Raw genomic sequence first — 10,824 nt, 5'->3', positions numbered from 1 at the left:
TAAGTTTGTCTTAAGTTTGTCTTAAGTGTGTCTTAAGTTTGTCTTAAGACAAACTTAAGACAAAATCCTAACTTCTGTGAATACCAAAAGTAGTAAGTTTAGGATTTTGTCTTAAGTTAGTTCTGTGAATCGGCCCCATAGAGAGAAGCTCGTATTATGAGAAACCTTGGCAACATATTCAGTATGTAATTGTATCGTTCATGTTTTAACCTGCTTTGATGGCCTTCTTGCACACTAGCTCCCTTCCCAGAAGGATCGAATGCTACAGACCAGCACTGGTTTTCAGTAATATTTATATTAATAAGCCAAAATAGACCCAGCACATTTGGGCTCGTAACCTCAGGCCTTGCTCACAGATAGGCATGGATCCAAAAAGAAAGATGCACGTGTTACAACAAGATAACAGAAATACAATATAATTTCCTTACAAAAGTCTTTCTTCATGCGTGTTTCATACAAAGAGGTTTTAAACCCTTTATACCCTCACAGCCACAACATGGGGTCTCATTACGATGTTGGTGGGACCGACACAGGCGGCACAACAGTGTCGGTCCCACAGACAGCTGAAGCAGCGGTCAGACCACTGCCTTACGATGCGGTCGATCCAGCTGCATGGGTGAGGGACTGACAGCTGCGCTTCCGAAGGGGCTCAAGGAGCCCGTCGGCCCAGCAGTGGGAATGTAATCCCTACAATGAGGGTGTTGCCATAGGGATTACAATGGCCCATTCCGACGGCCTTTCAATGGCGAACCGACCGCCATTGAAAGGCTCTCGGAAACGTCCATACCCTGTGTGGCAGGCACCATGAGGTGCCTGGCACATATTTGGTGCAGGGTTTTTAAACATGTCTCTTGGCATTGGGGCAGCACAAGCCTTAATGCAAAGAGGCATGATTCTGACTGCCTCCATGCCGGCCAGATCCTAATTTGGCGGTCGGGACTACCGACTACCTTTTAGCCAGTCCCTTTATCGCAACTGCATCCGACCGGAATTATAATCAGGCCCATACTTACTAATTTCAATCCGTGTGTATTCATACAGCAACTTAAAATTCCTTTATTTGCCAAAAATGTGATCAATACCTTAATGAGAAGATAATGATAAATACATATTACATTTATTTTTGTCATTGACCACAAGTTATAAGAGTGTACACACAAATAGAAATAATATACCTCGTCTTATCATAGTATATATTTGTAAATAATATAAAATTCTAGGCATTGATAGCCTCGGCATAGATAGCCTTCATTTTCACCATTCATCTCATCGTTTGAAGCCCAAGTGGGCAGGAGCACACATTGTTATGTTCTGATGGTCATAGAATGCCTTATCAAAAGAGAAAAGGGGGAAAATGCAAGGAGGGTGAACAGGAAAACAATAAAGAGACATACTAAGAAAATATTTTTTATATAACCTTGAGACATGTCTCAGTATCAATGACTTGAGGGCTCATCGGAGGGGTAGCAACCACTGAGGGTACAAATATGTTCTGATCATATCTCTAGGTGTATTGCTAGGTCCTCACTTACATTCCAATGTCCGGGTGCTAATGTTTGTACTTCTTCCATATATGATGCTTTGTCTGTTCCCTATGTGTTTATCTATGGTATGCTCACTTTTCAAAATTGCTCTATTCTTTGTCAAGATATTGGTGACCTTTTTAGAACCATTGTTGAATGTTGTGATAACCCTGAATTTATTGGCAATTTCCTTCCCTTCTCCGGGGGTGGTACTTTCGTATTCCCTCATTCCATAGAGTAATTACTCCCTATCTTTAGGTTCAAGGAAGGCAAGCCATAACATTAGTAATACAATTAGATTGAAATGAAAAATAACAAGCAGTAAGCAGGGGGCTGACCCAAAATCCATTATAGGTAATAATCTTGCCCCCAAAAGTTCTTCAACATCAGATAGATAAGAAGTGTCAATAGATGAGAACTAAAAAGGGAACTATTCTGAAAAGAAACAGACTTTTCAAAAGAATTAATTATGAAAAGTACATGCTGCGATTGAACACCGTAATGCAAACAATTGCATGGAAGGGACTCCTCTTCATGAGTGTGTTGCCAAATGTGCATAGTGTTTCCTTGTATCGGACAGTACCCTTTTAAAGATCTGCATATTTTTGAGTACTGTTTTTCTTCTGTGCTGGCAGTAAAATGTAAATATTTCTTTTGTTTCATCAGCAAGAGAGAAGCTCTTCTTTTGCAGCCGGGGTATATCCCAGTAACAGATTTACAGGTTGGTGGACAGGGTACACCATCACAAATGCACAGGAGTACCCTGACCACCAAACCTCGGTCTGCCCGCTTCATTTAAAGATTGGTAGTTCTGAAGTATTCTGTCAACAGTCTCCATTTGCTCTGTCAGTAAAGTACTTCCCCTGAATGCCCGATGGAGTAGGGGCCATAGGAGGCAGGACATTAAACCATCCGTCCTATTTATGGTTGATGGTGTAATTGCATTTTTTTCTTTTCAGCACTGCCAACATGAATCTGCTGGTGAGGGGCAGTAGTTGGCATGTCGACATCCACTGGAAGTACTAATCAGTGTAGGGTTCCACCTGGTACAGTTGAAAATCTTCTACAGGGCATAATACACAAGAACAAGGTTGCACCACATGGGAAAGACGGACACAAAAATGTCTGAAGGGATGCGGGCAGTCAGAAATGCTACCATGTCCACTATTAGGCTGCCAGAGGATTACGTACTACCGGGATTTGGTGGGGGGGGTGGCTCTGTGAGGCCACAGGGAAAGAAATAACTCTGGGCCTGGTGATGGCAACCTTAGGGATTTGGGGAGAGCAGACATTGACCAATGACATCTTGTTGTTGTGCAACAATGACCACACTGTAGCTAGAAGGGACATAGCGCAGCTGTGGGACAGCAGAAATACCCCAACTGTGGAACAACTGGTGATCAACAGGGACTGGTGTATGCTAGCACAGCAATCAGTCTACAAAGCTAGAGGTTGTCGGAGGAAATTTGAGAAAGTATTCGGCCTGTGGGAAGAATACAGTAAAGGAGACTAACTACCCCATGTGCGGGAGGAACACAAAGAGACTGTGGTCGGTGTGAATCCGAGGGCCGGGTGAAATACACTGTGAACCAAATCTGGAGTATTGAAGGGACCCATTGGGGGGCTGGGCATTGGTCTGTGCAGTAACCAAAATGTATGCCCGCTACAGACACTTGTCCACTGTTGAAGAGGATTATCAGAAGGAGAAACTAGACCATGGGGATATCCTTCATATGATTATGGAGCCCTAACACAGATTCATGCTTCATCATCGGACCTGCTCCTCACAGTGCAGTCGCTGCAATGCCAGAAGGGCACCCACGAGGGTGATCTTTTTCCTATGTGAGCCCGTAGAGGTGTGCATCATCCTACAGTGAAAGTTAGTGGTGTGTGATGTGCTGCAGGGTGTGGTGAAACACAATATGAATTAAAATAGGCTCTAAATCCCTGAAAACGTTTTATCAAATTCAGGAGGAGGTAGGTCTGATTGAAAACAAAGTGTAAACTAAATAATACATAATGTGCCAGACGTTTGCCATATCAAGGGAAGGTCAACATGTTTCGTGCCATTGTTGGTCCCTGAAGGGATCCATGGGATTTCATCAGGACCATAAACAAAGTACCTCAAGGCACTCTCATCAACGCCCCCAGATCGATGGAGGTAATATTAAATCCAATGATAAGTACTAACACAGGTAACCATTACCAACACTTTGGTGGAAGAGATCCTGGTACCCCCTGGCCAGTTAAATGGGTGCCCCATCAGCTGAACCCGACACTATGTTTATTATCGTATTTTCAATTCAATGAAAGCCCAGCGGTCCTCCGGGCCAAGTCTTAGTGTTCAAGGTAGAATACACATTTGTCTGTGTAATCATCAAGAGGAGAAGTAGAACGCAAAGTGGCTCCAAGACATCTCTCATTGAGTATTGTTGTTTTTGTGAAATGTAAACAATCCTAAAAAATACGTTAAAAAAAAGAAAAATCGCTAATTACCCTCACACCCTGGGAGGAAACCCAGTGGGTGTGGGGGTAGTTTGTTTATTTGTTTTTCTAAAACAAACTCCCTCTCTGGCAGGTTGTTTTTGAAAAAAACAAATATAATGTCAATATTTCGATGTATGGCTGTCAAAAACCACTGCAACCAAATTTTAGCACCATGACAGTGCTTTCTTTGTATGTACAGAGATGACCGCAGGGCCAGCAGTCATCTCTAAACAGACATTATTCCATCTGTCAAACTTGAAGTCGGGCCCCAGTTCTAAATATTAAAAATATGATCACTTTAGCCCTGGCATGGATGGCAGGTTACATATGAACCACACTTTATCCACAAAGGTCTGTGATTAATGTTATATCCTAAGTATTACTTTTACTTGTAATCAGCCTAGGTCCTCCTAGCTGCTCAGCCATAGTGAGAGATGGTAACAGAATGTTGGTGTGACTGTGATGAATGGAATGCCTGGGTGCCTGAGTGGATGAGTGGTGACAGCTGGAGATGGGCTGAGCAGCTACGCAGGCGGCTCCTGGTGGGGCTGGTACATGACTAGTATCTGACTAGAACTGGCTGGACAGAGATTGATACTACCCTGAACTGGAACCAATAAAGAAGACTTGAAATATACAACATGGTTTCCAGTGTCTCTATGTGCAGGGTACAACATTTATTTTGGTGACTAGGGTGGGATGGTAAAAAGATAAAAAGTAAAACTCACCATACTTTTGACAGCTCAAAACTAAAGCTCCCTTCTGCCCCTTCTGCCGCCTTCTGCCACCGTTTGTGAGAGCTCACAGACAACATGTTACCGCTAGTTTCCATAACATGTATGACACGCCTCACAAATGGCTTGAACCCCCGGCACCTAAACCATTTCGATAGATCAAAGCACAGTGTAATTTCTTGAATGCAGAGATACACACGAAAAGACAGCACCAAAGTCAGACGTCACGTTACCTTTTGCTGAATATCCTCTGATACCGCGCTGACCAAAACAAACAGAGAGACATGTCCCACGCTGTCCATGATAAATGTATGCTGCAAACTCCAATCCAGGTTGTGGAAATGTTGAGGGTCAAATCAATATTGACTTTGTTAAAAGTCCTTAGCTGCTCAGCCCATCACCAACTGTCACCACTCATCCACTCAGGCACGTTGCTCCTGGTGGGGCTGGTACATAACTAGTACCTGACTAGAACTGGCTGGACTGGGATTGATACTACCCTGAACTGGAATCAATAAAGAAGACCTCAAATATACAACATGGTTTCCAGTGTCTCTATGTGCAGGGTACAACAATTTCTTTGCAGGTTTTTCTTTTGCTGAATTTTGATTTCTTTTGAGTCTGTTATTAAGTGGCATTAGCAGTGATGAAAACAGTCATGATTATTATATTTGGAAGTACACAAAAGAAGTATTTTGGTGTTAATGGTGGTACTTGGGGAGACACATATATTCCTGATACGTGGAGGGAAAGTTTGAATGATGGTAGTTGTCTGTTTCATATTCTTGATTTGTACCCACCCCCAACCACAATGATCTCTCCGGTGATATAAGAGGCATCCGATGACAAGAGAAAAGACACTAGCCCAGCACATTCCTCTGGCTCTCCCAATCTGAGGGGAAAAAGAACAGCAGCATTATTAACAAACATTTGCAAAACCAAACTTTTGTATTACATTTGCAAGCAGAGCCACTAAACATTCCTGGATACATTGACAAAGCTCAAACAGACATGCACATATGCAGACAGAGAAACATACTTACCAACTTTCATGCACAAATAATCACATCTACAGAGACAGACATATAGACACACACACAAAACACCAGCCCTACATACACCCAAGCACTCGGAGTTTGTGATGTCAAGTCCATGCACAAACCAACAGATATATAGATACTCATAAACACAAACCATCAAACCTACAAGCACTCATGTTCAGCGCTATCCAGACATCTAGTCACCTAAGCGAACCCACCAACACACTATTAATGTACATAGAAGAACACATGGAGATTCACATACTATTACAAACCAAAGTACTGGTCTGCACAGTACACTTATAATGAGACAGAATATGGCAGGGACACATAGATGCATGGGTTTGTCAGACAGGCAGAGGGACAAATGGAGAGACTGGATAAAGCCGCCATGGGCACCTAAAATGCAGCCCTATTAGGCAGGGACATCACAGTTAGGCCAATGAATGCCCGTTGAATCCTTCCCTTCCCATTGGAAGACTCATCTCTTCTTCTACTGGCTGACGGAAGACTTCGGTCTGCAAGTCCTATCAGCCTGCAGGCCTACTCAATGCTTGTCTTGTCTACAATGAAATATTTGTAACTCTCCACGACGAATCTTTATGACTCTATACCACATTTAGATTTGGCATGTATTCCATGGGCACTGAATTACATACATTTAATCCAGGAATTTGTTATTATCAGGCAAGTCACTACATGCTGCTCAAATAGAAGAAACAAAGACTGCAACTTTCAGGGTGCATTTATTTTTAAATGAAATCCTGAGACTCAAAATGTTTTATTTCATCTGATTGCCTCTACGTTTATAGGTAAATTCCAACAGGCACGTGAAGAGCCCCATGGTATAAGTCAATCAAACATGCTGTTGACAACAACATATTGTTGTTAGGTCTGTCAATGCACTAACTTTGACATTATTATATTAGAACAGACTATTTCTTTCTAGTAACTCCACCAATGTAAACTCCAGATAGAGAATTAGGGTGGTACACAGTCTAAACTCCATTCCTGAACAAGACATGTGTATTTGGCTCTCACTTAGACAATCAAAACCCCCACACTGCACCAAGAAACCTGTTGGTGAAAGAGCGCTATATAAGTTCTGATTAACATAACATAACATAACATAACACTTGCACATACTGCTCCAGGGTTCCTTATACTTAAGAAGACTCCGCCACCAGAATACTGCAGGCAACGTTCATGGAGCCAGGCCTAAAAACAAGGCAAATCTCAAAGGCAACATTGCTTGTTTTTCCTTTATTATATGTAGATTGATGTACATTCTTGCAGCTTGATGCATACATTTTATTTATTTATAGAGTTTTACATAGCGTGAACATGACCCAAGAGGGTATTAGAGCTCTCTACAAATATTCAGGGACAAAAGAGAGGGAGACGAGCAGGGCAACACAACAAGAACATGCGAGATACAGGAGTTCACAGGAGGACTGATAGAGCGCAACGCCGAAAAGTCAATATACAAGAACATATATGAGCAATAACAAATAAGGGTTTAGAAAACAACAAGTTCAGGAACGAAACAGGATGTAGGAGGGCCAGACTGGGAGAGGAAGCCCTTAAAAAGAGAAAAAACAAGTGCGAAGAGGAAGCATCATAACAGGGTCCCAAGGGCGGAGGAGGAACATTTCTAATTGAATTGGTATGACCTTTCCTTGACCTTGTGAAGGTGTATTCCTACATTCAAAGAATGAAAAAGCGACTGGCCTTTAACAGGAGTTCTCCTGTGTTACTTGCTGTCTTCTTCAGATTTCAATAATTATCAACAACCGGGGTAGCCCTGAAACCAAAACCAGGGGCAAACAATACTAGAATCCTAACAGAGGTTCAAGTTTAACAATTAAATACACAAAGCATACATCAAAAAACTTTTATACTATTCAAAGCCACTTTTTTGATTACACATTGTATTGTTTATTCTATTGTTTGTGTACCACGTTGAGTGCCAAAGTATTATATGTTTTTGGATTTAATCCTTTGTTAATATATTTTATACAAATTGATTTTATTTATGCATGGGTACTTTATATTTGAATGTTTCTCTTTTTATATTCATGATTCTTTTTCTTTGAATAGCATAAAAGTTCTTCAGATTTCACTCTTACTTATATGCTCCTACCCCAGGGTACCATGGAACACTATTTGAAAAGTAGTGATTTTTATTCGTGTTGAATTCAAAATTTACTTTGATTGTCCTGACTCAAAGAAGACCATGCAGAGGAATGTCAGAGTAAATGTGATCAAGAAAGGTGCTCTGACTAGCAAAGAGCACTTGCAAGGTTCGAACATATATACAAGATTGCTCTTAGGAAATGAATTTTGTGAAAAGAAAAAAAAGGACAAGTTTCTTTGTTTCTGCAAAGCTATTAAATGTGTAGATCTCGGACGGTAGTGCTTGTAAATAATGTGGGGTATGTAATCAACCAGACACTAGGTATGAATAAATATAAGCCCTCTACCTACATCATAGGACTGGCACCACTAAAACTAAACAATAAATAACACATTGTCTCATCTCATCTTTGAAAGCAGTAAGGGAGACTGAACCCGCAACCTTACGACACTGACCTCACTCACCCAGTCAGTGTCCAGCAATCAATGATTTAATTTCATTTGAGGAAAGGGGAATTACATTTTATGCTGTCTTTGATCCTTTGTGTGCCACCATCTATCACTATGGGGTATTTCATGAAGACATGATGGTGCAGTTCAAGTTGAACTGTATGACTTTAGATTTATAGTAACTGCCCCCTAAACACAAGGAAGTGGAAACACTCAGCGTGAATATCCATGGACATCTGTGTAGCTGCTGCATTCAAGAAAGCATGGTCTGTACAGCTCTCAGACTGAACTTCTCTTTCTCTCCAGGTAAATGGTTTTAGAAGATGTAAGTCCAACATCATCAAATGCCCATTTGATTGAGAATGTTTGGGTTTAAAAGTCCACTGGTGAAATACCTTGAAGTTCTGTTGCATTTTATTTCTAATTTTCGAAGTTTGTACACTACTATGACTAAGTTACGCGACGTTCTCAATAGTAAAGTGCCACATGGGATAAAAGGCTGTAAAACAGGAAAGCCAGAGAAACTCAAATTCAAGATCCATGTATTCTCAAGCCTCCCAACCCCTGTGAAGGCCTTCAGTGGAGAGGAATGTTGGAACTGACCCTCTCTGCAGGGCCACCCCCAAACCCTTTACCTTCATCCATCCTGATTTGCTGAGTTTGTTTTTGTTGGCTTTTGTGTAATTTCCCACTACTAACCAGTGCTAAAGTGCTTGTGCTTTCTCTCTAAGCCATAGTAAAATTAACTTACACATAATTGGCACATTTAATGTACTTGCAAGTCTCTAGTTAATGGTTCTTTAGGTGCCCAGGGCCTGTAAATTACATGCTACTAGTGGGCAGCAGCACTCATTGTGCCACACAACCTGCCAAATTAAATCTTTTCTAAGGCCTAAACATTCCCTTTTAATATTATAAGTCAACCTTAAGAAAGGCCCTAAAAGCTCCTATGGCAGGGTGCATGATATATGAAAAGTCAGACCTGTGGGTTTACGTTTTACATGTCCTGACATTGAAAAAAGTCCTAAAGTTGTTTTTCACTATTGTAAGACCTACCTCTGCCCGGGATTAACACTGGGCTACCTTATTACATGTAATCATTGCTAACTTTGGATGGGAGCAGGTTTAAATATACTTCTTGGTCCCTTTTGAATTGCAATTTAAAATCCAACTTTAATGGTAAACTTTGAAGTTATAATTAAAGAAATGTCACTTTTTGAAAGTTGACATTTTTGTGCCCAAATCAATTGTGCCTTTCTGCCAGTAAACTAGGCCACATGCTTTTGCTGTTGTTGGTTGTGTATTGCTGCCAGAAAGTGAGACAAAGGAGCCTAGTTGTGGGCCGGATGAACCATCTTGATAGGATGACTTGGGCGGAGCTGTGCTGGGTATAAAAGGTGGCACTCTCAGACCCCATTTCAGAACACTCCTGTACCCGTGGAAGATTGAGGGGCTACATTACTGCCTGAGGAAGGAAGATTGGCCTTGCCCTGATCACAGGCTTTACGATTCATGACCCGTACCTCAGGGACTCCACCAACACAAACGGAACTCTTTGCTCCGGACTTGAGAAAGTAACTTCAGCCATATTAACCTTGTCTAGGTATTCCGCCTGTGCTCCATCCCAGTCAGTCTCAACTTATGACTTTCCTTTGGTCTGGTGTGACCAGATAACCACGAGTGTTGCCTGTTTGCACCTTTTTTTACAAAAAACTTTAATAATCCAGAACTCCGGTTCTAGTTGTTTTGGTGTCAATTTATGTTTTCAAATGTACTCTATTTTCCAAAATAGGTTTGGGATTTTTCTTGTGGTGTGCTCCTATTGTATTATTACATGAGTGCTACATACATACATTACACATTGCATGTTGGACCTTTCATCCTTAGGGTGGCCTTTTCCCAAGTTTTTCCTCCCATTTTTGCTGATTCTTTTTGTTGACCTTAGGACTCTGGGTGCTTTATCACTGCTGACCAATGCTCAAGTGCATGTGCTTTTCCCCCCTAAATATGATGATATTGGTGTATTCCTGATTGCCATATTTTCTATACTAGGAAGTCCCTTGTAAAGTGGTATACCGTATACCCAGGGCCTGTACTTCAAATGTTATTAGTGGTCTGTTGCACGGATTGTGCACCCCAGAGAACTAGCTTTTCAAATCTGTCTTAGGCCTGCCACTACGGTGCCTGTGTGTGTCACTTCGATTCAGCATTTAAAACTACTTGCAAAGCCTTAAACTCCCCGTTTATGACATATGATTCACCCGTAAGGTATGCCCTAAGTAACCGTAACGGCAGATTGCCATGCAAGTAAAAAGTAGGACATGTACTTGCATGTTTTGCATGTCCTGGTATTGACAAACAGCCTATTTTGATTTTCATTAGTGTGAGGCCTATCCCTCTCGTAGGCCATAATTGGGAATTTCATTACAAGACCGGAGGCAACCATTATCCATA

The 10,824-nt window shown here is 41.5% G+C and overlaps 1 protein-coding gene across 1 annotated transcript in view; it reads right to left on the bottom strand.

Annotated features, from left to right (window-relative positions):
• Positions 1–1,028: 1,028 nt before the first annotated feature.
• LOC146786073 (dehydrogenase/reductase SDR family member 4-like) overlaps positions 1,029–10,824 on the bottom strand; it is a 94,317-nt gene continuing 84,521 nt past the window's right edge. The window contains exons 10-11 of the mRNA XM_085635504.1: positions 5,175–5,636; positions 1,029–4,493 (exon numbers count right to left, since the gene is read on the bottom strand). Coding sequence (XP_085491630.1) covers positions 5,522–5,636 — 115 coding nt within the window. The 3' untranslated portion in view covers positions 1,029–4,493; positions 5,175–5,521. The remainder of the gene's footprint in view (positions 4,494–5,174; positions 5,637–10,824) is intronic.

This window comes from Triturus cristatus, chromosome 11 (assembly GCF_964204655.1).
Source record: "Triturus cristatus chromosome 11, aTriCri1.1, whole genome shotgun sequence".
In the NCBI taxonomy this organism is placed as follows: Eukaryota; Metazoa; Chordata; class Amphibia; order Caudata; family Salamandridae; genus Triturus; species Triturus cristatus.
The sequence above is the reverse complement of the archived record's forward strand: the minus strand, read 5'-3'. Positions and strand labels throughout refer to the sequence as shown.